The 26,509-nt window shown below is 38.5% G+C and overlaps 2 protein-coding genes across 5 annotated transcripts in view; both read right to left on the bottom strand.

The window, feature by feature from the left end:
* The window catches only part of mib2 (MIB E3 ubiquitin protein ligase 2), a 53,231-nt gene extending 35,930 nt beyond the window's left edge, over positions 1–17,301 (bottom strand). The window contains exons 1-4 of one of the 3 annotated variants that reach the window (XM_032570250.1): positions 17,146–17,301; positions 12,946–13,275; positions 2,724–3,119; positions 906–1,077 (exon numbers count right to left, since the gene is read on the bottom strand). In XM_032570250.1, the coding sequence (XP_032426141.1) occupies positions 906–1,077; positions 2,724–3,119; positions 12,946–12,955 (578 nt within the window). In that variant the 5' untranslated portion in view covers positions 12,956–13,275; positions 17,146–17,301. Of the gene's footprint in view, positions 1–905; positions 1,078–2,723; positions 3,120–9,779; positions 9,952–12,945; positions 13,276–17,145 lie in introns of those variants that run through there. The other 2 variants (XM_032570258.1, XM_032570242.1) reach the window with 2 other exon arrangements.
* A 2,659-nt stretch (positions 17,302–19,960) lies between these two features.
* ubiad1 (UbiA prenyltransferase domain containing 1) lies at positions 19,961–25,499 on the bottom strand. 2 transcript variants are annotated; one of them, XM_032570223.1, is made up of 3 exons: positions 25,316–25,499; positions 22,289–22,891; positions 19,961–20,855 (listed from the first exon to the last, which is right to left on the bottom strand). In XM_032570223.1, exons 2-3 carry the CDS (start codon positions 22,863–22,865, stop codon positions 20,368–20,370), a joined length of 1,065 nt encoding a protein of 354 aa, XP_032426114.1. In that variant the 5' UTR covers positions 22,866–22,891; positions 25,316–25,499; the 3' UTR covers positions 19,961–20,367. The 2 variants fall into 2 exon arrangements, with proteins under 2 accessions (XP_032426114.1, XP_032426122.1); XM_032570231.1 differs by lacking the exon at positions 25,316–25,499 and adding an exon at positions 24,470–25,309.
* Between the last annotated feature and the right edge of the window lie 1,010 nt (positions 25,500–26,509).

Genomic DNA, 26,509 nt, shown 5'->3' with positions numbered 1-26,509 from the left:
TATGAGAGAATTTAAGCTTCTCTTTCATAAATGGCTTATTTAAATAAATGTAAATAAGATACATTTATTTACTTGTGATAAAGGCAAAATTGACACCTGAAGGCATAATACACCTTCAGGTATTATGATCACCTGAAGGTTTGTTGCATTATAACTACTTAATCAGAGTAAGCAGCATCAATTTTCAATGACAGCTCTTGTATAAATGGAGTCCACCTTTACCGCTGTTTAAATATGAATAGTAATAATATGGCTAATTAGTGGTGTATCTAACAAAGCAGTAAACCTTTCATAAATCAGTAATCGGTGTGGAATAATTCCGTTCAAAGTTTGACCTGCTGATACGAAGTAGATTTCATGCATTATCTCGAACTAATGTGGTCCTGCTGCCTCTTTTACATTTTGTCATCAAAAAATACTGACTTTTTTTAAATTTCAAATTTTACCTTAATAAATGTCTATTCAGGGCAGAATAATCCAGCCGTCGTTAACTGAGTTTAAGTGTTTTAGATTTTCAAGCTGGAGACATTCAGATGCAGCTCTAAAAGCTGCAAAATTCTCCTTTAATTGGACGTCAAGTTGAAAACTGTGAATTTGACTCCTTTCTGAGCAACATTACTCACCTGTGGCACAGACCTAGATTTTATTACATTTCTGCACCAAACAACAATCACACTCCCTGCTGACGAGACAAACAATCAACCAAAAGAAAGCAAAAGAAGGTATAAGTGACAGATAACTGTTTTGTGTGCATCCATATGAACCACATAAAAACTGCAACTTATCTTCCTTTTTTGGGCTGGAAAGGATTTGAGCTATGAAACTTTCTGCATAGATTCCTGCACACGGACAAGATCATTGAAATTTGGGGAAGGTTCAAATTAAAGGTGAAGTGCAGCACTCACGGCTGGGAATGGGCCGTCTCATAACGCTCAAACGGATGACTGAGGTCGTGCTTGTTGTTCATGTAACACTGGGTACACAGGTCGTAGTCGAAGCACACTTTGCACTTCCACCGCATTCCCATGATGCCATGCTTCTTGCAGCTGTCACAGATGATGTTGGAGTGACGGACTCCTGCAAACAGAACAAGTGGTGAGGAAAAGGAAATGGCTGGGCACATTCCTGACATTTCAGTTTTCTATTTTTAACTGAAGGAAACAGTTTTACCTACAGTGTGGAGAACAGACCAAACTAAACCCAACTAATGTGGCAAAACATTCAAGTTATTTGATATATGTTAAAGCATAATAGTATCTAAAGCTAACAAATAGTAAAGAGGAACAAAGAGGTTCAAACAATTGAACAAAATACTCTCAACCCCAAGGCCTCTTTTTTGTCTTTTGCTGAACTAATTGAAGGAGCTTCTGAAGCAGAAGTATGTTGTTGTAAATGGAGCAAAATGCTCCAGAGTGTGTGTGTGGGGGCCTGCGTGTGTGTGTGTGTGTGTAATCCCAAATAGACCATGATGGGTGATGACAAGACCCCTGAAAATGGGTTTCGCAAAGCTTGAGCACAGACGATGACATACAAGCTGGAATATTGCAAACAAAAAAACATTTTAGGAATCAGAGGAGAACAGAACTATTTCGTCACATCGTAATAGGGTAGAAAATGTACTTTTAAAGTTAAAAAATATATATATAGATTTTTGGGAGAAAAATATAAAAATTATTCATGAAGATGCACAGAGAAATCTGTTGGTGACCATGTTTGTCTGAGTTTGGTGTGGCAGTTGAGGGAACTCAGAGTCAGCTGTATGTAGTTAGTTGTTTAAAGATTAATTCAAAGGAAGCACAAAAAAGCTATATAAAATAAAACTGTATTTTTTTACATTATTTACGCTGCGAGAGAAAGAGGATTTCTGACAAATAAACTCAGAAGAATGTTAAAAAGTCTCAAAGTAGGGCGTGCCGTGGTGGCGTAGTGGTTAGCTCGACCCATATTTGGAGGCCTTGAGTCCTCGACGGGGCCGTCGCGGGTTCGACTCCCGGATCCAACGATATTTGCTGCATGTCTTCCCTCCTCTCCCTCCCCGTTTCCTGTCAGCCTACTATCATATAAGGGACACTAGAGCCCACAAAAGACCCCCTGGAGGGGTAAAAAAAAAAAAAAAAGTCTCAAAGTAGTTTATTTCTGTTCTACTTGAACTGTCCACCTCTGGCATGGAACATGCTGCGATTAGAGGAGGTGGAAGTTTTATGGAAGTTGAGAGCTAAACTGTTAATAACCAGGGAGACAGAAATGTTAGCACTGCTAGCCATGCTATGTGGTAATAAGTTGCTAAAAGCAGTTTAAAATGACAGCACTGTGAACGTTCACCTAAAAATGTTAATGTAAATCTAATTTTTACTTAATGGGTAAAATTAATCTGATCAGAAGTAGGCCAATCAAAATACATTTTGCTGGATGATAAATTCTCCCAGTGTTTGTGATGAACTATAATATTGGGGGTTTTGTTATAGTTTAACATACTTATATGATAACCTATAGCAATGTTATATTTTATCATATAAGTATTGATAATGACATAATAATCCAGTTCACGCTCTCAAAAAGCAAAAATCTTTGATTTTGTAAAGAACTTTTAGCACCGAAACTGGAAGATCATTTAAATCCTCAAAATAAAATATGACAACTAATTTATCCAGCAATTAATCGCTCAAAGCAACGGGCGTAATCCTGAGTTTATGTTTTAGCACAACCTGATCTTCACTGCTTACCAATTTGAGCATTGTCATACAGCAGCAGGTCATAGGCAGCCTGGTATCCTGTGCGGTAGTTGGTTCGTGTGCCGCTGTCCCACTGAACCACCACCGTCTTGTCCGGGGTCGTCGTGCTCCCCTGCCGACCGATTTCCACCACGGTGCCCACGTGACCCTCGCCGTCGTCCTGGTTTCCCCACTTCCAGTCCAGGCCACGCACCACGCGCATCCCTACCTCCATGCTGCCTCTTTTCGGGCCTGGCCTGCAGGCTGCGGGCAAAGGCCGAGGCCTGGCAGCACAGTCACCCCCGCTGCTGCGCCTCCGGGCCTTGTGGGAGGAGGAGGCGGATCGCACAGAGGGTATCGCCGGGAGAGACGGCACCAGCGTCGTTTCCGGGAACAGATCGGGGGTGACTGAAAGAAAGAGCAGGAGGAAGCGCATGAAGCACGTTGCAAATGTAGGGGTAACCACTCAGACATAAGCTATGAGAGAAATAAAAGTGTCTTAAAATGCTTTGCCTTTGGCACCAATCGAATAAACATGAGATGTTGTTTAGATCAGATTCCAATACTTTTAAACAAGTTAATCCTCCAACCTGTATGCACTTTCACACAGCCTGCGCACAACTGTCAGCTACTGCTGAGGGATTCGACACACAGCGCGCCATATGTCTCATTAATTTCAGAACATAGTTCTGTTGGCTGGTGGATCGTTCACTGGAGGCCTCACTGTGTGTCATGGCATACTTCTGCAGAGAGCAGCTGGACTTGACTGCTACGCCCTGCTGCGCTAATCAAGCCCTGACCTGGCACAAACACTCACCGACAGCCTTGTACCAACATCCTTAACAGGATCCACAACTATTGTTGACCTCATTTTGGCTCCTCTGGTTCATTTTTGGGTAACATTTCCAGATGAAGATAGCACATTCATCTGTTGAAACTGTTTTATTCAAGTAAAAACACAATGGGAACATCCTCCCATCGTCCTGTTCTGGAAGGAAATGGGTTCTACTTTCCAGATATGGACAGATTTGGTTTGAAATGTCCATCAACCCAAAAATAAAAGCAAAAAAACTTTGTGAGCAAAGACAAATGGGGCCCTTAGCCATGAAAAAGCATTCACTCCAAAAGAAATAAAAAGCTAAATTTACAGTTTACAAATGCTTACAGAATACTTGATGTAATCTGATGAAACTAAAACAAAAAGTAAAACATTTTTGGACATTATGTTCATTGGTACATTTGCTGTAAAACGGGAATGTCACCACATTGCTGAAATACCGGTTAGTTAGCTGAAGGAAGGACTGGTGCACTTTACAAAACCAGTGGCTTCAGGAATAAAAAACATGATGTGAAAATATTGAAATGACATCTCAAGACATTGGCCACAAAGTTTTAGTTTTGGTGCAAGAAGGTCAGTGACCCTGCAAACACCACCAAATTAGTTACAAAGTGGCTTAAGGAGATTTTAAAAATACATTAAAGTGACCATAACAAGGCCCTGATTCCAGTCAGGGCCAAATCATTGGTTTTATAGACAACTTTTGGAAGAGCTGGAAAGGTGTCTGCAAGCAAGACAGCCTACAGACCTGACTCAATAATGACCGTTCTGTCAGGAGCAATGGGCTAAAATTCCAAACAATTGAGCAAATGTATATAATGTGACATGCAGGAAACAGTAATTATTTTTGGTCATTCTAAACAACCAAAAACAGGAAGCATTCAGTGTGAATTAATGTTTGGTTTCAGTTCTGTAAACGTCTGAAACTGGAAATAAGAAGCCAGAGCCTCGTCACAATAAAGGAGGTCTAAGGACTTGTGTTTCAACCCTATGATAAACAGCACCAGTGGTTTTAATGACTGCAGCTGAGGGCTAAGTGCTAGAGACAGGAAGCGATACAGAAAGGAAGCAACATTTAGAGGATACGAAAGCTCGAGTCAGCAATACAGCAAGAAACTTCTGCTGAGGACCATGATAATCTAATTACACTCATTAGTCACATATGATGTATTAAGACGTTCAATTATGCTCTTGCAGTTTTCTTCCTTTCTGATGCATACAAAAAGTTGTGGGATTTCTGTGTCTAATCACACTACAAGAAAAAAAAAGACAAAGAAATTGAAAATGCCAGGAAGCAGAGAATAGTTCTCAGCAATAAACGCCTCGTGTGTGAGGTTTTGTGTGCACAATGAATTGTTTTATTTTAAGTGGCAATATTTTTACTCAATAATTTGCAACAAGTGTCCATCGTTAATGAAATAAAATGTATGTCTATAAACTGCTCTTATTATCAGGTCTTTAAACAAATTTACCACAAATGTAAAGCGAATAACATCAAAATAACAAGATGGAAAGAAGCTGAGATTACTCATACTGCATCTTTATCAAGATTGCAAGGTGATTTCTGCATTAAGCTGTCCCTGCTTATGATTGAAAACATTTAGGATGTGGGGTGTTTAAAGAAGAGAAAGTAAGCTGCTTAGAATCTTTTTTTTAGGTCCAAAATGTCAGCTCAGCACACATTTTTAAAAAATCCAGCCACCTAATCTTAAAGAATGAAGATGGAGGAGGTCCTTCTCACTGAAGAAGTTTATAGGAAGCCCCTTGTCAGATCATTTTAACACTAGAACTTCAAAAACCTTAAAACTGCAGAAAAATTGCACAAGGAAAAGAAACAAAATAGTCCATCACTGAAAAGCAAATACAACGTAGGACCTGAGAGAGATAACGTTAAAAATAACTGTTTTAATTTTATCCAGTAGGTTTCTTCAGACTGGAAGTACTATTATCATTTTGAAGTAGCAGAGCCAGAGTCCCAATTCAAGGAAGTAGAAAGATTAGGGTTATGAGGAAGCATCAAAACTCAAACATTTTGGCGCTCATAACCAAAGATAAATCAAAATAAGGACAAACATATATTTGGTCAGTAATTAAAAGAAGGGTTTGATAATTGAAATACCCATGATGTTTTTTATTGATTATTGAGAAAGGTTTAAAATCATTTTTGACAGGTTAGTTTTTTTTAATAAAATGAAAATAACTCTGTACAAAATTGGCTGTCCTCTTACATTGCTTTAGTATCTTTTGAGAGATGTCTTTCTCTCGTACTTTAACTTCTTCTTTTTAAAAAAAACAACTGAAATTCACAAACACACAATCCAGAGAAAAATCTGGCTCAGTTTTCAGAACTAAGGCAACGTGAAAAGTGAGGGCCTTCTTAACGAATCAACCACTGGGAAATCCGAGATTTACATCGTAGCAAGTGTTTAGTGAAACTATTTCTTGAAACTTTGTTGCAAAAAGAAAAAGGAACATATCTACGCTTGGGGGGAAAAAAAACAGCAACAATAAAGTTAATTTGTTATTAAATCTTCAAGGCTCTTTTATTGAAGTTTCTGCGTTGCACAACAAAATGACACCAAACTGTGAAACTTTTAAATGTGGCATTAACTGTTTATTGCGAGTCACAAAAGCCAAAAGAAAAAAGCGAAAGAAAAGAAAAGCAATCAAACTGTAATGTAGCTTTTAAACAGAAGATTAAATAGAATATCTGGTAACCAAAGAGTATATTAATGTTTTTATAACAATGTTTATTTTCAAGTTTTAAAAAAACAATGTTGGATAAAAAGAGATGGCAAATTAGATATTATGAATTTAGTTAGCAGTATGAGTTTCAGCTTACTGATGCCGTTTTGGCCCAACAGGTGAAACCGCAGAGGATGTTTTGTTATTCCAGGGGTCGGCTGTCTGCTGTGCATTCCTCTGTCATGTTTGTCTGTGTCGGCGTGTGTGTGCGTGTGTGCGCTTGTCATGACTAGGCCACCTGTGTTGATGAAATGTCACTGCCAATCTGCAACAAAGGGCTAGAACATACGGGATTACAGCTCTCTGCCTGCAATAACAGATGGGTTGGCTTCCGTCACACACTGCCGAGGGCTGGTTGCCGATGCCACCGTCAACCGCCTTCGCAAAATCAGCCTTTTAGCTACAATGCAAAACACATGCATTCAGAACCAGGAGATATTTTCTGTAATAAGACAGAAAATTACAATTCTCGTGTTCTAAATGGTGTTACACACCATGTGCTTCAGCAACATAACTACATCAACTGTGAATTATTAAAAAATAAATAATAAAACTCTACTGGAATGACCCGCTTCCTATAAAAGTTTTCCCATGATAATGTCGGTACTCAAACTTTTATCTACGGCACCACACAGCAACTTGCATTGCATAAATATCATACTTTAACAGAAATGCTTAGCTTGAACCATCAAATACTGTACAGTGTTGTTCTTCTAAAAATTACATCTACACAAACACAGCTTAATAAGAGTACAGATATGTAACTAACAGTCAGGCAGTGACTGGTCAGTGACCCCAGCCCTTTAATGTTTTTTTCTGTCCAAGTAGAAAGAAAATGATATATGGTTTTTCATCTGTATTTTGTATGCAAAATTGAAAGTGTTGCGTTTTATTTTTTTGTTTTTTGACGTCAGCCACCTTTACTGCAATATCCGTAAATCAAATTCAGCAACAACCACCTGCCTTCAGAAGTCACTCATTGGTAAACAGAATATGCCTGCAAGTAATTTAATCTCAGGATAAATACAAAAAAATGTTTTTTTTTGTGTTTATACAAAAACAGAGTTCTTAGCGATTTATTACAGAGCATTTGGGAACAGAACATCGTGAAGTCTGGTGTGTCTCCAAGTAGTTGCAATGAAATTTATTTCCACAAATTATTGACATAAGGGGGAGAATATAAAAGCATGTCACATTTTCAGATTTTATTATGATTTTTTTTTAATAATAAATCATTTATTATTTTCCTTCACTTCACAATGTGGAATGTGACAAAATACAGAAACTTCAAACTAAAGCTCTTAATTTGTACAAAAGAGAAATCTGTTTTTGTAGTATAAACCTGACCTGCATTTTTTTTTTCAAATGTGGCAGAGCGCGATTTAATGTAAAGTCTAGAGTTTGCACTGGTTGTCAGATGAGGTGTTGCAGTGGGATTGTGATGTCACCAGTGCCACAATGACTTTTTGCTAAAGAGGATCCATGACAGCACAGAAATGATTGACTATTTCACTGTTGCTGTACTGTGGAACCTATTTAGAATCGATAAATGGTTCAAACATCCATGTTTGAAAGCTTTAATAAATCTGAGAAGAATACGTTCCCCAGAAGGGTGAAAACACAGCTTTGTTTTTGGAGCCCTTTTTTGCTTTTGGTCCAACTTACATTCTTCATACCACTAAACAAATGTTAGGGTCAAGTAAAGGTAACCTTTTCAAGCAATCAGCCTGATCGTATTTGAAAATGCATCTGCCCTCCTTCCTAAATGATGAATAAAATGTAATTAACCACATTTTTTTTATTTTAGTTGCACTAACCAGAAATCACTTAAATAAAACCTGTCTGCTAATATAAATGAGGCTAAATGATCACAAAAAACAACACATCATGCCCTGAACTAAAAAGAAATAAGAAACAATGACTGAAGAGGGCTACAAAGTTCCTTCTAAGTGTTTTTAGAACTATTATCTGCAAATGGAGAAAACAGGGAACTGCGGTAAATGTCCCCAGAAGTGGCTGACCTTCCAAAATTTACTTCAAGAGTGCATTGATGGCTCATACAGGAGATCATAACAGGACGCAGAACATCCAAAGCACTGCAGGCCTCACTTGTCTCAATTAAGGGCCGTGTTCGTGATTCAAAAAGACTGGGCAAAAATGGCCTCCATGGGAGCGCTCCAGGAGAAGAACGGCTGCTGAACAAAAACAAAACAAAGGTCCGTCTCACGTTTGATCAAAAAGTCTATTGATCTTGACTTTCTTTTTGTGAAATAAAAAAAAAAAAACATCCATCAAAAAGTCTCAAGGCCTAAATGTAACTAAATGTTTTCTCGCATTATATTTGCAGGAAAACTACATTATTATTCACCAGATTTTGTGGAAAATGTTCTATGGACTGGTGACACAAAAGTAGAGGATTTGGAAGGTGTCTGTCCTGTTACATCCAGAGGAAAAAAAATCAAACAGCATGTCAGAAACAGACATGTAGTCAAACATGGCTGTGGTGGTGTGATGGTCTGGGACTGCTTTCTTACTTCAGTTTCTGGATGACTCGCAGTAATTGACAAAAATCATAAATTTTCCTCCCTTTTGCAATCACATAAAGGAGAATGCCGAGCAATCAGTTTGTGACTTTACGGTCAAGAGCATTTGCATAGAGGACAATTGTCCAAAGCACACCGCTGAACAACTCAAAAAAGAAACATGTTGGATTTAAGTTCAGTTGCTTAAATCCAACTGAGCTGCTATTGTACGACATTTTGCAGACCGTTCATACTGAAAATCAATCCAGTGTGGCTGAATTAACAATTCTGCAACATTTCAAAATTCTTACAGGATACTGAAATCCGTTTGTTATTCTGAGACATTTAAAACAAATACATCAGAACAAGAACAGGAGACATACTGTATGTAAGGGTGCAAATAGTTTTTCACAGCTATTTATTGCTGTACTCAACAAGAACTGGTGCAGTTTTTATAAAGAAATTAGTAAAAAGCTGCAGAAATGGGAACCTGTTGAACACATCTGGTAGCAGATGGGACCAAAAAAAATCAATAAGAATCTAGAGTAAATAATACGTGTACTAACAACTTTTTGCCTGCATAAAACTCCATAAGTTGCCACCTTATTTTTAATTCATAAAATTAACAATGTCATCTGTATCCACAAAATAGCTTGTAAGTCTAAACATTGATGTAATAACATTTAACTGAGCAACCATCAAATTAATTCCTGATGCTCTACATTGCCATATTTAAACATCCATCAGGGATTACTTCAAAAGATGTCTTTTTAAAATGCAATAATCTCAACAAAACTCTAAAGATTTATTAATATTCACTCATAATCCCCAGAGCTTTTTGAGAGCAAACATTAAAAAAAAAAAAAAAAAGCCCACACACACACAAAGACGTCCACTGATCCCCAAAAGCACCCAATGGAAACTTGACGAGATTAAGTCATTATCACGAATTATCGTACTCACTCCCCATGATCTTCATTCCACTTTTGAACATGCCAGAAGCCGTGCAGGACTTTGTTTTCGCACACGAGCTTACAATCCCACTAATATCCCTGCGTCTATCGGGCTGCGAGAAGCGGCTGGAAATCAGCAGCTCTGTGGGACCGTGGCTCAAACTGAACAGGGGACTGAACCCGCTCTGGCACAATCTTAGTATTTGGTTAGCTGTGAACTTTGATCCATGCTTTGGAACATACTGTTTTCCATTCTGATGTGTTTTGTTTTTTTTTGTTTGTTTGGCAGATGTCGATCAACAAGCAGGGTTACTTATCTGGGTGAGAAAGAAAAAAAAATAATAAAAACATGAAACCTGTCTAAAGCTGGGCAAATAATGGAAGAGGTCTAGTCCTTTGAGAGGACTATGTTTAAGGTAAATACATTTCGTTTTCATTTCGTTGCTAATCACTAGATTACTCGGCTATAAAAAAAAAAAAAAAACCAAGAGGCTTTCCAGACAGTCTGCCCTGGGTCAAAATTTGTGTTAAACATTGTTTAAAAAGTCTACGCTGTGCCAGATTTTGCTACTTGCACATTAATCTTTCAATTTATACCAGAAAAAAAAAAATCATCAATTTGTAAATTAACATAGCCATCCATCATTCTGTTATGGCACTGAAATCCTGGTTTTATGATCGTTTTCAGGATAATCAGGTACCAAATGTTTTCATTCCAACTTGTAATACCCAACGTGATTTAGTAACCCAAAATGACCTGCACAGGTTTGGGATCACATAACAGACTGGTGTGATAACGAGTCTGCAGGTTAAGGCAGGGATGGTTGTCAGCAATTTGTTGCACAAAACTGGACATGCCTGATGCCTTATAGTGGAAAAACTACAACCACACAGGCTGGGAAAGGTGGAGAACGTGATCACAGGTTGCCTGTAAAATAGTGTTAAATGGTGTTAAAGCTAATTTATTCTGATAAATTTGGGGGGGAAAATAAACTGAAGTAAGCTGGGAGGGATTTTTTTTAACATGTTATCTGCTAAAGCGTTCTGACCTTCACTGCCTGCCGTAGTTTTTATGACGTCATCGGCTGAGATTGGAGCGGCTTGCTGCTATTTGACGCTTCTGGCTTTCAAGATTTCTGTTAGTGTCTGTAGAAATGGAAGGAAATAGTGTGCAGTCTTTTCATTTAAAAATAATTATTTATTTAGTTGTAATAAGGTTGAAAAACCCCATTACTGATTCACAGATTAAGCATTTTTTTTAAACAGAGGATGAAAACCTCGCTTTAATTTTCTTGTGTTACTACTCTCCTGTAAAAATCCCTTATACTACTTGAAGCAATACATTTTTAAATATTTGTGTTAAATTTTAAGTTGAAGCAAAACCAACTCATAGTTAGATTGCAGGTAAAACATCTGTAAGCATCATTTCACTAATTCAGAGGTAGATTTAGGTCTGGGTCTAACATGCATATGCTTTGACTCACAACAAACTATGTTATGAATTGTAGGTTGAATTATTTCTGTCTCATCTGACCAGACATACCCATTGGTTGCTTCTCTGATTAATCTTCTCATTGCCCACAATGTTTTTTTAGATCGACAGCCATGTCTTAGTAGGTTTACACTTGTGCCATACGCTTTACTGAATTTTTAGATGATATACTGAACAGTTTGCCATGAGTTGTCAAACCTTAGAATATTTTTTTTATAGTCTAACTCTGCTGTAAGCTTCTCCACAACTTTCTCCCAGACTGGGTTGGTCTCAATGATGCCGTTCGTTGACTGATGTCAACGAATAGTTGACATTAGATTAATGTTCCCTACTAAGATTAAATTTCACACAGGTGTATTCGGTTGGATAATTATGAATGCCAGTGATTATACCGGATTTTATGTGGGGGCATCACATCAAATGGGTCTAAATGCAAGTATACACCAGACTTTTCTGAATTTGAAACAGAGTTTCCGCTGGTTTCCCCAAATCAAATTTAAGACCTTTTTAAGACCATTGTGCACGAAATTTAAGACGTGTATCATGACAGAAATATACAAAAGAAAATAGTATATTTTATAGAGATGCCAAGCTTTCTTGCCCAGAGTGCACTTAGCACCGCACGGATTGGCAACAGAAGACAAGCTTACTCCAGCCAACTGGCAATAATTTACACTTACCACTAAGAGACACAAACAAGCTAGCTAGCCAATAATGGTTTATTAGCAGCTGGTTAGGGGTAGCCTCAACCACCTTGAGTCACAGAATGTAATGAAGATGTCTGCATGTGATTCAAACTTTTGCCTGACAGAAAAGTCTCACAAGAAAAATAAACCATATAAAAGAGTAAATAGTCATGTCATGATCAAATTTAAGACCTCTGATTAACGTATTTAAGGCCAGCTCACATTATTTTAATAAACTGAAGACGTTTTAAGGCCTTAATTTTAGATACATGAACGTAAAACTTTTTAAGAATGAAAAGCCATGTATACTATTTATTGATTGCACTACTTTTATGTTCATATTGTCAACCTCAAATCTTCATAAAATACACTGAAATTTCTTGTTGTGATGTAAACCTTCAAGTGGCTTGAAGGCCTGCTTCACTTTTGTTAACCTGTTAAAGGGTCTGCTGATTCATGTACAGAGTCCACACAGTGAAACAAAACTACAGGGTCAACTCTGGCATCGCGTATCCATCACCTCAATGCAGCACCACCAGGTACAAACTGGGACAAAGAGGGCTTCGCACACCCAACTCCCCCAACCCCCATTTAATCAGCAATGCTCTGTTCCACAAATGGCGACACTTACAGCCAATGCAAACAACAAACTGCTTACTTGGCACATCATCTCGCTTTACTACAAACCACAGCAACATGTGCAGCGGCATGGCCGTGGACCGACACCAGCTGCACGCGTGCTGCCTTTGCTCTTCATCACCCCACCTGCAGACACGTCCTTAACAACTATTGACGTGCAATATAGTAATAATTCTTTTTAAACAAGGGAAATAGAAGATGGATATGTTCCACTGTCCATCCCGCGCCGTTGAAGTCTCATTTGTTGAGAAAAGCTTTAAAACCAACTGAAATATAAGAAGAGAATCACCAACACGGAGCGAGACGACTCACACTGCATCACCTGATAAATAAAGCATGTGCCTGTTTGGCTGGTTTACCTGTTGGCATACAGATGTGCAGCGAGACCGACAACAGCAGGATGCAGCTCTGATATTTAGCTACATGAACCCATCAGATGTTTAAAATAAATAAATAATTAGCCACCTGTAGTCTAGGAAAGAAATGGGAAATGTAGGAAAAAAATATTTTAAAAAAGCCTCTGCTGTGATGCTCTCCCTGAATGAACCGGCCAACGAATGAGGAGGAGGAAGAGGCGGAGGATTAGAAGAGCCAGGCCAGCATTCCAGGGATGTGATTTATAGATCCAAGTCCTCTTTAAACAACATCCCCGACGTATGGACAGACAGGTTGGCCGTGTAGGATCAGAGCTGAAAGAAGAAGAAGAGAAGAAGGCTACTGGAGGATGCAGGCGGCATTTAGTCCTTTGTGCGTGGTGTCAGCAAGGATTACCACTGTAGATGAGGAGGAGGAGGAGGAGGAGGAGGAAACGGAGGAGGAGAGCGAGAGCGCTGCGTTCAGCCTGACGTTCAGCTGCTTTCGTATAAAACTGGGCCAGTGGGCTTTGCTCTGTGCATGCTGTATTCCATCACTGGGTGGGAGGGGGAGGTGAGCGTGTGAAGCAGACGCGTTGCCTTTATGGACCAATATGTGCAAACACATGCGCATCAAGAAGCTCTGCATAAAGATGTACAGCCTCCCCCCTTTTCCTCTAGAAGCCTGTGGGGACACTATTCGCCCTACTGCCAGCCAGAGAGCAGAAGACAAGAGGGGAGGGGGGAGGGGCGCACATTACAGGGGCATGGTCTGGATGTTTTTCCTTTTCTTTTTTTTTTTGAGGAAAAAAAAATGGGTGTGGCTGGAGGCAAATCTGATGAATGGACACCTGTCACAATTTTCAATTTCAGGCTTAAAAAATCTTTTTTTATTATTATTATTATTATTTTGCTACGTCCACTGATTCCCTAAAGCACAGCCAGGAAGGAGCAAAGAGGGAGACTGTCTGCATGCTTCCCGAAGCTTTCATAGCCTTGGAATATTTACTTTAATGTGGCCACAGCTGCAAGAGACAACAATATGGTTACTAAAAAAACAAAGAAAAAAAAAAAACAGACGACGCAGCGTTCTGCTGATCCCGGCAAACACACGTGAATCTATACAGCTGGCATTGGCAGGACAAGCACAGGCAAAAGAATGAATGGGTGTTTAGGAAATGGCTGAGACACAAGCTCATAATGAAGTTTATTACGGCACACTGCAAGCTGGTGAACAAAGCTATCGCTGTCCAATGAAACATTCATGTTGGTGTGAAACACATGAAGGGAGGCATTCAGTCCTACAGCTCTTCTCCGCTTCACAGTTAAAAATAGAAAAACATTTCAGCAGATGTCTGTCATCAGAGTCAGAGGGGAGATTAAAGGTAAAGGCTTACCGCCAAGCAAATACCAATGAAATGGATAATAAGTAAAAAGTTTCAATGTAGCGAGCTGCAAGGCAGAATGACTAGATCTCTAGTCTAAAAACTAAAAGCAACTATGATCCAATGAGCTGGACAAAAACATAAATGCCATTATTTATAAAAATCAATGTAAAAAACCTTTTCATTTTATAAAATTCAGAATTTTACTAAACGAAGGACTTAATGTGTTTGATTTTTTTTTTGTATGTTGTTTTTGTACAAGCACTGCATAGGCTCTGGCTGAAAGGTGCTATAAAGTTGCCTTTAGCTTCCAGTTGATGAAGTAAAGAGCAAATGTAAATGTTTTTCTATATTCAAACTTCTTCTTTGAATACTTATTTACACTTGAGAAATGTTAAAAATCTAATTCCAGTTACTTCATATTATTAAACATAGACTTGTAGTTTGATTCTGAAACTTAAGACATTGATTAAATGCCCACTAAATATTTATTACACTATAATAAGTACAAATATTTTGACGTAAAATCAAAGTGCTGCAATTTTCCTAAAAAAAAGTAAGTGAAGTTGGTATCTTAACTTACTACACACGTATGTGTGGATTTATGCATCCACACATACGTCCCTGACCGTTATCCGATTTTTACTTAACTCTAAACAAAGGGCATCAAAGGACAATGCTGTTTGTTGATGCATTTGCTGGTTGAAAACTGTAGGAGTTTACAGCTACGATGCATTTAGCAAGCGGAAAAAAACACCCAAGCTTTTCCACGTCAAAGGAAGATTAGCTAACTGATTGGTTTATCACGCTTTGGCAATTACAGTCGCTTCCTTATGCTGACTGACCCAAAAATCAGCATCAAGATTAGAACTGGGTTTATATTATAAAGAGCAAGAAAAGCCTTTTTACAGAACAGGGCATATAACACAACACAATGGCACCAGGCAAAGCGCATGTCTGACGCAACAAAAATGCTAACAAAGATATTATCTCTCAACAATGTTTTGGGTCAAGCCCATAACATCCTGATAAGCAGCTAACTCCATGTTTACTGGCGTCTCTCAACTCTCAGGAGCATCAGTTCTCTCTCACAAGGAGCCAATTCACCTGTAGGCATAAAGTAATCATAGTCACTTGTTTTCAAATTTGTATTTTCACTTAGAATGAAAACTAATGCAAAACTGTACTGATTGTAAGTTGCATTCTTCCGTTCACAGACAATGCAGATACTGAAACTGTCTGAACCAGACTAAAACTTATTCTTGATTCACTCTCAATACTAAGACAAACCAGCAGTTTTGAAAACGATACCTTAATGTTTTGCAAGAAAATAAAGCCTTTGCTTTTATCTTTCAACAGTCATAATAATTTTTATTATCTGATCAATGAATGAAGTCGCAGCTATGACTACAACGTCGGTGCGTTTAGTATTGCATCCACAAAGGATTGCTTGGGTACTTTTCTGGAGTGGTATAATAATTCACTTATTAAGTAAAACTCGCTTTACCAAGAATATGTCTACATTTTAGTTTTAGTCAAATTGTTTTCAATTGATATGCTCTGATCAGAGATTAGCACAACAAATACTTAATAACAACAACAACAATAATAATAATAAAAATAATAATAATAAACAGCAATAAAATAACATTGTAAAATTCTCTACGTATTTAATCAAAATAACTAAAGTATAAGCCACCGCCATAATCTGCAAACGCACCAAACAACAGCTTGTACTTTGACATACTTTTGGAGGGGTTGATCAAAATGAAATCAAGATTTGGGGTTTATGTTTTGAAAACTACTACCTTTATCAAATGACCAGTAGTACATATTTATCTTTCTTCTACTTATTATAGTCCTTAAGAAAAAAAAAATGTTAGTCAGAATTGTTATCAGCAGTTCAGAGTTTAAACGAAACTGGTATAACGGCTGTAATAAAATAAATAGATAAATAAATAAATATAAAAGCCCATGTACATGTTTCATTGTGGTTCATATCACTGTCTTACCAGATTCGACCAGCATCTTCCCAAAGTTGGCAGCTGTTCTGAGATTAATTCACACATTTTGCGCTCATATGCTGAACCCGTTCCAGAGAGAACCTGTTTGGTAATCCTAACTGATATACACCGGAAAAGTGTAGTCTGACTTTCCATTTATCTAAAAAACGCTCTCACGCTTTTCTTTCAAATTTGCCAAGTTCCTGCTCACCGTCATTCACAAAAGTCCAGACAAGTCCTGTAAAGTCCAGGACTCTCTTTTTAAAAAATCAGGGCTTTTGTGTGGTTTTCCCCACTTTCAGTCAGGTGACAGTCAATGCACGTCTTTGAGAAGCAGCAGCAGCAGCCTGCAGCTTGGCCAGTCCTGACAGGTATGACCCCACATGCAGCCCGCCTCCAGGCAGAGACAACACCTTTCCCGTTACTCCCAACTGACACTGTCAAAGCCACACGGTGGATTCACCCGTTTTCAACACGTAACTTAAAGTCATAACATTTTTTAATTTTTTTTTTTTTTTTGTCAGACAGGCGCATCCCTAAATCAGAAGAAGAAGAAACAGCTTCCACAACAATACGTCCCTACTAGGATTGTCATAATGAGCCATTTTTTAAACAAGAAAATTAACTGCACCCCCGCAAATCCCACATTTTAAACAAGCTCATATTTACGCATATAGATGCTGACACTCTGCTGTACTTCTCATCGCTTCAAAGCATAACCAGACTGTACGTAGCTGTAAGCCTGTCTAAGGCTGACGCTAGCTTGCTAACAGCTGCCCTGCCGTAAACGCAACTTCCCTCGCAGTGTGTCCACTTACCGGCTCCTTGTCAAGAATGCTCACTTTGCAGTCAAATGAAACTCCATACTGTCGTAAACTAATAACCCCGACTTGGTTTGTTTTAGGATAAATATGTATTTACAAGGCTGAGAGGTTTTGCTGCACACAGCCATGACAACACTCCCATGCATTGCGTCACTGGTCATGCTGCCTTCACTGGCTGCTCGTAACAAGCAGCATTCTTCATGACAGCTGATTAAAAGAACCCAAATATAGATACCCAATGTTTAGTAGAGGTTTTGTTAGTAACGTTTGCGGTTTATAAGAAATACGTCAAAATGAAACAGCAAATAAATGAACATATTTGCTTTGTGTATGTTTATTGAGGTAATTCGTGTATTGTTAGTTTGTTATTTGCTTTATTGCTTCACGTCAGTTGGCACCCCAAGTAAAGATGTGAACCAAAACTTTAAAAGACCAGATAATGCTGCATTTTTGCTTATGCATTTTTGCTTATGCAGCATTTTCTCACTGGAAATTAGAGAAAAATCCGACCTCCATTTTCAGTACGCGTATTACGTGCAGGAAAAATCCTAAATGTAGAAACCAACTGATTTTAGTAACATCACTATAACAATAATAATAATCAGTTTAATTTATAAAGCCTTTTATGTCTCCAATTGAAATCACCTCACTGACGGCACAATGCTGGCACCCCGGCTGTGCAGTTATTTTGCTGTTGTGATGTTGTTTTGTTTTGTTTTTTTCTAGCAGACCAGCACTCATAGCATTTGACAAAGTCTGAGCGCAGAAAGAACAATCTGTGACCATTCTGCTTTGTGAAATGTCTGTAAATCCTTTCTTCTCTGAAAGCTTCTTCTCCAGTCTCATGTTGTCCTTTCTTCACCTCACCACGTGTTCTCTAAAGGGCAGATGTCTGAGGATTGGAAAAAAGATGGAAGAGATGGATTTTGTCTTCCAAAAGACCCGATGACCTATTCTCATTTTTTGTTTTTTTTTTTGTTTTTGTGTTTTTTGTTTTTCTGGTTTTCTGGCACACTCCTCAAAGATTTTTCGTTTAAAATATCCTGGTATTGCAAGGTGTTCAGAGTGCTTTGCACAAGATTTCCAGAACATTTGGGAGAAAAACAGTCCCAAAGCATCACAGACTCCAAAATAACAGTGGGCATTAGGTATTTTTCAACATATTCCTTCCTTGTATCATATCCAACTTGCCTGAACTGTTTGTTGCCGAAAAAAAATTTCTGTCAATCTATCGTAACTAAACCATACAGTTTCAGTTAAAATCCCACACGAGTTTAGCAAATAGCATATGTTTTCAGGTCCTGGCATGCCTCTTATCCAAACATTTGACCTGGAGATACCATCTACTGGTTGTCATAGAGACTTGGTGATTCCAAAATGTTTGCTGACGTTCTCCAAATGTGAGCTTTTGAGATGTTTTTGTGCCTTCCTTCGTATCCACAGTTCTCTGTCCATAACAGTGTGCGGTGGGTCCTTATCCAGCCAGTCAGTGGCTAAACGAAATTACCTTCTGTGTGACACCATATTTGTACCTCAGGAAGTCATGGATTACAAATTAGAAGTTTCTAGAACCTTGGAAAAACTTTAAAACATAAAATATAAACACTTAGTTACATTTACCCAGAATGGATTGTTAGGGGTGGTGGTAAGAGATACAGTATTTGAACTAAATTAACTATTTTTAGAAATATATTTCAGAGAGACGGTGGTTGTCAGCTTATTCTGCCCGCTGGTACTGCAATAAAATTACTTATCTGTGGCCAGAGTTGATCTGGGTGTTTGATGAGTCACACTAAATTATGAACATAATGCTTATAGTGTCTGTTGTTGTCTCGTGGCTTCTGCAAAATATAGCACAAGCCACGTCAGATCTCCAGTCTTTCTTCACGTTCAGCATTATTTACCTTGTCACTTGCATGACAAGGTAAATGTATGAAACGATGCACTCTAGAAAAGATTACAAAATAACTTTGAAAACCGTGTTGTTGGTTAATAAATGAAAAGGGCATCTGAGGACAGCAGTATTGTAAAGACACAGCAATTCTATGATTGCCGGAAAATAAAAAGTGATGCAAATACAAATATTGATTTCTTTGGGACCAAATCACTAAAACTGCTGAGATATTAGAGATTTTAACATATATTTATTCAAACATTGGAACAGCTGCCAATGTGCTGGTTCAATACTGCCCCCTGCTGACATGTGACATGTTTTTCTTCTTTTATTATTTTTTGGTAAATCTAGTTTTCAACTAAACTGTGATGCTATATTAAAATGTGTATGTCCTTAAACTTTTTATATTACCAGGCCCACTATACCTTATAAAAACAGTAATGTAGACTTGAAAGGAAATAATGTTGCTATCTTTTAATATCGCAAAAGAGGTGTTGTTTCACAAAACTGATCAATAGAAGAAAAGAGACATGTATAATAATAAAAGCTAATTACAAATTTCACAGAACCAGGTTACTTGCAGCAATTCCCCCACCCCCTTAACCCCCACCTACAAAAACAAAATCTGGATTTTTTTGTTTTTTAATTTGCCCTCTTTCATATTGATATAAACTGGTCTAAAATAAGCAAATGTGACACAAAAGTTAAGATTGAAGAAATTTCTGAGGTGCCAATACTTTTCACAGCACTGATCAGATATAAAGCAAAAATGTGTTCAATGTTTGTAAATATTCTGAAATATGCTTTCATATATGTATAAAAAAAAACATTGAAGACATTTTTGCTCTACATCTGATTTTAATGCAAAGTGTCAGTACTCAAGTAAGCATCTTTTGACCAGAAACGGAGACATTGTAGTTCAGCACAAGTGAGTTTTATTACAATGACCTCAAATTATTTGGCTCTTGAGAAATAAAAATGACAAACACCAAATGGACTCTGAGTACCATAAAAACAAAACAAAACAAAAAAACAACATAATGTTGAGGAGTATGGTTTATTATATTTGTGCTGATATCATGTACTGTACTACAAATCCGGCAGCTGCAGATTTGCTTTTCTCTTAACAGATTAAAGATGGTTTAATACTGTCAGAAACCTGCTTTGCTTTGTCACTTTGAAAGCTAAACTTTTCAGCTTATAAATTAGCAAATAAATAAAAGCCAGCACAAGCCTTTAGACTTTTTCTTTTTACAAATAAAAAGAGGTACTATAAACTAGTGAGTAATAAACAAGAGTTTCGATGCGTTGACTCTAAAGAATCACAGTAGCGGCAAGCTGCCGGGAGGCGCCAGGATGATCCCAAAAACGTAGAAGAGTCCCATGAGGAGGTTGAGCTTGGCAGTTTTTTGGGGGATCTTGGCGTAGCAACGACTCCTGAACTGCTTCTCCAGAGGGAAGGCCATCGGCAGCGTGAGCAGCGGTAGAGCCATGCTGATGGTGTACCGGGTGGCGAGGATGCAAAACAGCACGTACGGGACGAAGAGCAGGAGATTGTAGAGGACGTAAGACAGCGTGGGGCCTATGAGGATGGCCAGCGTGACGATGCCGGCTTGCTTGTCCGAGTCCATGTCTCTTGTGTTGTTGCTGTGCAGGATGGCTTCTGTGTTGAGGGCCAGCGGGACGGCGTAGACCAGCGGCAGCACCGACAGGTAGCCCACCTGCACAGCATGGGCGAACATCACCGCCAGGGGGCCGAAGGTGATGAGGATCACTATGTCTCCCAGGGCAACATACTTGAGGCCGATGCCTGGAGAAAAGAAAAGAAAGAAAAATGGTTTGGTTTGTAGGCTGGGTATTTAAAGGCAGTTTATGATGAAAGTTCATAAACAGTAAAAAAAAAAACAACAAAAAAACTCCCCAGATCCAATGAAATCGTTTTATTTTCTTCCATCCTGTTGAAGTTACTCATTTCCTGTGTGCATAACACACAATAACCTGTGAGGCGGTGAGCATACACCGCCTCACAGGTTATTTTGCTTTTAAGCATCACATAATAAAGTCTGGTCATTATAATGTAGCGAACTCATCTTTATATTCCTGAGGAAGCAGATGTACCTTGGCCATAGCTGCTGACGAATGCTACGAAAATTTCCAGAATTTGTTTTGTTTAGTAATGGTGTAAAACTTAAGCCACAAGATTTTTTTCGCATTTAAATTCAATATCTTTAGATGGAAATTGTATTTTATTGAATCATAATGTGAAAAGGTTTTTGACAAGGATCTAAAATAATGTGTGCACTTCCAAGTAGAACATTTATATTTTTCAATTTGGAACAAAAACTGCAAATACGTGATGCAGAAATAAGCAACAGATAAAAATTCTACTTTATTTTATGTCTTTCTGCCTCTTTCCAGCATTAATTTATTGTTAGAGTCAATATTTTTGCTTCACTGTGTACTATTTGATATAGAAACAAAAAACATTATTCCAACCATATTAATGTCTGATTATTTTGGCAAGAACGAGTAAAGAATTAGAGAACAGAAATGAGAAACATTGCTCCCTGTATTGCATAGGAAGCAATTCTGCATGTCCTTTCACTATTCAGTTTGGGCTTTCTCCCATTGAGCTGGATTTCTCCACTAGAATTTCTACTGGGTTGATCAGCAAACAGAAGGAGAAAGTTATGAATGATGACAATGATTTTCTGCAATGTTTTAAAATTTGAGTCTGACTGTAGGTGTAGCAATGGCAGCAGAGAAAGGGAAGGAAGCAATTCAGTCTGTGTTGGTCACGCTTCCAAATATTAAATTAACATCGACAGCTGCCTCATTCAGATCGGCACTTTTTTCTTTGCAGAGAAGGATGGTTATGTACAGAGCAGGTGATTTCTGTGAAGCTCTTTAGCATCAAACTGGCACATTGCATACGTCACTGCCAAATGTTAGTGGCAAATTAGGTAAAATTTCAAACTTCTACACAGACGTTTCTCAAGACCCAAGCAAACCTCCAGCAAGCAATTGTTGCTCAAGAGCCAAGACTCCAGACCCTCTGTACAAAGAAAGGAGTAGTACAAATGGCTGGTTATTTCTCTAATTTTAAATCTAAAAATGATTACTAATCACCCACATATACTGTTCACATTCCTGCCATTTTACAAAGACTTTATTTTAAAAGATACCAATATGCAATGTCCCCTACAGCTAAAAGAAAAACATTCAGGTTGGAAATCTACTCACCTCCAGTGTATAAAAAAGAGCTGGAAAGACCCCCAAAGTAAATAAGGGCGAGGTGCTCCAGCTTGAGCGTCGATAGGAAGTAGAGGAGAGTGGCGCACAGGCACCCCAAGGAATACAGCAGCGCACCGAACATGACGACATCCTGTGGTGCCAGAATTTCATCGACGAGAGTCCTGTCATCACTCTTCTTGTGGTCGATTCCTTTGGAGAAGTCGTAGTAGGTGTTCACAAGATTCCCGGCACCGTGGACCACGAGGACGGCCACGGCGCACACCATCAGGACCACCAGGTCCACAGAGCCGTCCAGCTTGTACGCCAAGGCACTGCCGAGGGCCACGGGTATGAGCGAGGCGCTGAAGCTCCACGGCCTCAGAGCCAGCACATAGGCCGCGCACTTGTGTCTGACGTCGGAGGCGACGCGGGCCATCCTAGAGACGTGGTTGGCCGTGGCAGGGTGGTCTGGTCTCGAGTTGTTGGCGTCGGTCTGCCACTGCTGGCCATTGTGACCATTCGATCCAGCCAGCACAAATGTCTCTACTCTGTTGTGCCTCTGATCTTTAGCCATCTTCCTCAGCATGAGAAGCGTTAATTAATCTGGTGTTCCTGTGGGAAAAGAAAATATAAAACAAAGCAGGAAGCTGACATTCAGAGTAAGGGTGGGAAATATGGATTTCCACTTCGATCACAATATTTCGTGGTGTTTACATCGTACCTAAGAAGTACATCGATAACCTAACCGTACACTTAGTGTTTAACTAAATATTTATGAAGTTACAGCTCCACAAAAACTGTAAACAACAAAGCCATCCTTGAACAACCCAGGAAAAGTAAGAGTAGTAAAACATCTTGCAAATTACAGCAACAAAACTGTAAGGGACTAAGGATCTATGCAACAAGACGGTAGTGTTGAAGTAAATTATTAATGACTATTATTTCATAAAGGTTTTGAATACTTTTATTATTATTAATTACTTTTTACTTTTACTTGATTACTTTTATTATTTGTGTTTATTGATTACCTTACTATTATTACCTTACTATTGATTGTTTTACTCATCTTATTACTCATTTATTCTTATTTCATTTTATTATATGTTAGATGTGTTAAAGGTCACAGTTTCTGACACTGACTGCAGTTTAAGGGTGACAAGTTGTCTGTTCTCTGGAGACTTGTTTTAACAGGAAACTTCCTGACCACAATCTAGCTCACTCAGCAGCCACCGTTAATTGGGGCCCCTGAGCTACACGGATGCAAGACTTGTGAGTTGAACAAAAGGGCAATAGATAGGATCTTTTTCTCACTTAACTATCCAAGAATAAACTGTTGATTCTGCAAGTAAACCGCATACAACAAAAAGTCAGTAAAAGTGTTATATGCAGAAGTGTTTGTGGTTAAGGTGTCAACGTTTCGAAACTGCAGATGTTTCCACCAGATGACCTGTGTGTCACCTATGCCCTATTGTCAAGAAGAAACTGTCTGTACTTATGTTTTTTTTCTTTCTTTGTGTGGTTAATGCTCCCTCCATTGGCTACGTGTTCGAGTCTGTATAAGAGGAGGCTGTTCAGGCGACGCAGCCAGAGAGATTCTTTGACACTCATGTGTGTTGATGACCGCTGTGTGTTAAATGACCTTTCTCCAATTGCAATTGCTTTAATAAACTTGTATCTTTATTCTGATATCTGCCTCCTAGATATTTGTTGCTTTAACAGTAGTAACAAATACAGACTGAAACATGTTATTCACAATATTCACAATATCGTCTGTAGATGTTATTCAACTAAAAGGCTTTTAAAACTGTCCTGAAGTCTTTTTTTTTTAGACTTGCTTTGTCTCTTTAATCTAAAAAATAAGGAGAGGCTAGCTGCAGTCATGTGCCAGGATCGTTTTAATAAACGAAAAGGATCCCAAAATGGCAATCTAATTGCAGGACTGACCTCACGAAAATCCTCACAACTTGCATCAAAGTACACAGCCCAGCTCAATAAAATATGATGATTTGAATTACCGTATATTTACAGGTGGGATGGTATGTGTTGGCGTGTGTGTTGCTAACTTGTCATCTGGAGGTGTAAAGTTGCTAGAGTGGGGAGAAAGGTAAAAACAGCGGCGCAGCCCCAAGGCATTACACTCCCACCACCCAGCTCTACTGTAGGGAACACACCTGAATTTGGACTTCTCACCTGGTTGCTGCCACACAAACTTCACACCATGTGAACCAAATAAGTTGATCTTGACATCATCAGACCGCAGGTTCTAGTTTCAGGGTCGTGGCAATCTTCTTGTAGCCTATAGTCCATCTTTATGTTTGGTAACAATTCTTGTTTTTAAATCCATTGAGGGTTTTTTGTTTTTTTGTTTTTTTTTTTACCATGTTAAGCTTCCAGTGACTAGTATAAGAGAGCACTGAAGCGATAACAACGAATTTAACACGCCTGCTACTCCATTCACACCTCAGAGCTTGTAACACTAGCGGTTTAGACATTAATGGCTGGGGAATAGCAAACTTACATTATTATACGAACTGGCTGCCTTACGTTGTCTCAAGTACAATATATTAAATATTGTCCCATGATAAAGATACAATATTTACAAACGTGATGTGAGGGTTGTGCTCACTTTTGTGGGACGCTGTACCTGTTTTGTTTCCGGACCAGAATCTATACATATGGGGCCGAGTTCTTTTAAAATATGTTTAGACACATTTTAAATCTGAACATCAACGAGCCTTAAGCGTAATGCTTTAAACTCCTATTCAAACACTTTTGCTAAAAGCATGCAGACCATGTCTGACACAGTTAGATAAGTGCTTTTCACAGTGATGTCGTTCTTTACGCTCATTCTGATTGGGTCTCTTGACGACCATGCGGGATTCTGTTCGAAACTACATTCAGGTGAAGCCAGCTCGGACAGTCAAACGAACTGACCCTAACTGTTGAGATTATAGGATTAGAGCTAATAAGCTAGCCGCCTAGCCTTAAGAGTGGTAACTTAGGGCGGTGAATATCAGTGACGGCAGTAGCTCTTACCTGCTACGTCTTTATTATCCGACCAGAACCCGGTTTCTCTCCGCTTAAAATCATATTTCTAAGCTCAACGAGCCTGGCGCTGCAAAAAGCAACGACAAAGTCTACGTGTCAACTCCGAGGGTAAAGTCACTGGTTGGCTACGGAACGCTTTTTCTCCCACCCGAGCGCGACGACGCGTGAGGGACAGAAGAAACTGTGTATCTCGCACAATGGTTCCGCCCTGAAAATATGTTAATAAAATAAGACGCGGATGTGCAGGGTTGTCAATTAAAATGTACAAATTCGGTTATAATTAGTTATGAATAAATAAATAAATAAATAAATAAATAAATAAATAAATAAATAAATAAGTTTTTTTCCTTTGGTTCATTAGGCGTTAATAACGGAAAGGGGAACATCATTAACAGTATGGAGTTCAGCAGGTGACAGGTGGCAAACAAAGTCACTAACTGGTTTGCACGAATTTCTTAAGTCGTGCTTGTGGATTTGGGATTTGTTTTGTCAGCTAAACGCACGTGTTCCCTTTATTTTTATTAAATCCAAATGTATCCACAAAAATACTAAGATGCTTATGTTCTACAAATTATACTTGTCCTGTGCAACATTTTAATGCAGCTGCAGGAATATGAAGACCCCAATACTCCCCATAAACGAACATTTCCACTTGTGCAACTGTCAAATGAAACCATTAGAATAACTATTAACACACTTATTTGTAGAATTTTGTAAACGAGTCTCTTTCAATCGTTAAAACAAGTTATTTAATCATGAACATATTTTATATAGTGATCCACTGAAGTTCTGCCCCACCACATGCACACGACCCTGTTATCAAAGAATTTAGCATGGCAGAGAAAGAGATGCAGTGAATCAAATGACATAAAGTAAAGGAAATGACCGAATATCAGTTTTCTCTTGCACTGTTTTTCACTTTACATGCCTGGTAATCCAAATTCGTTTTTATTATTAGATTTATTTTATTAATTTTTATTCAATCATGTAGCCTTACCAGGAACATGGATATATGCACACTAGGAGGTGCTAGAACATTTGCCCCTTTTCCTCTGGACAAAAAAGTGCCTTTCTGAAATCTACATTTCAGAAGGGCACATACAAATACAGAGCAAACCAGGATTTTAAAGCCATGTATATACTAAATCATCTTGTTTGTGTATTGTTATACCGGTACATTTT

This window comes from Xiphophorus hellerii, chromosome 1 (assembly GCF_003331165.1).
Source record: "Xiphophorus hellerii strain 12219 chromosome 1, Xiphophorus_hellerii-4.1, whole genome shotgun sequence".
Taxonomy (NCBI): domain Eukaryota; kingdom Metazoa; phylum Chordata; class Actinopteri; order Cyprinodontiformes; family Poeciliidae; genus Xiphophorus; species Xiphophorus hellerii.
This window is presented reverse-complemented; position numbering and strand designations above follow the sequence as displayed.

Excerpts from the sequence above, each read along its gene's own strand:
- ubiad1 (XM_032570223.1), bottom strand. The coding sequence starts at position 22,865 with ATGCTGAGGAAGATGGCTAAAGATCAGAGGCACAACAGAGTAGAGACA. Across the intron at positions 20,856-22,288 it reads CTCTTTTTTATACACTGGAG|GCATCGGCCTCAAGTATGTT; the intron begins GTGAGTAGATTT and ends TCTTTTCTCCAG.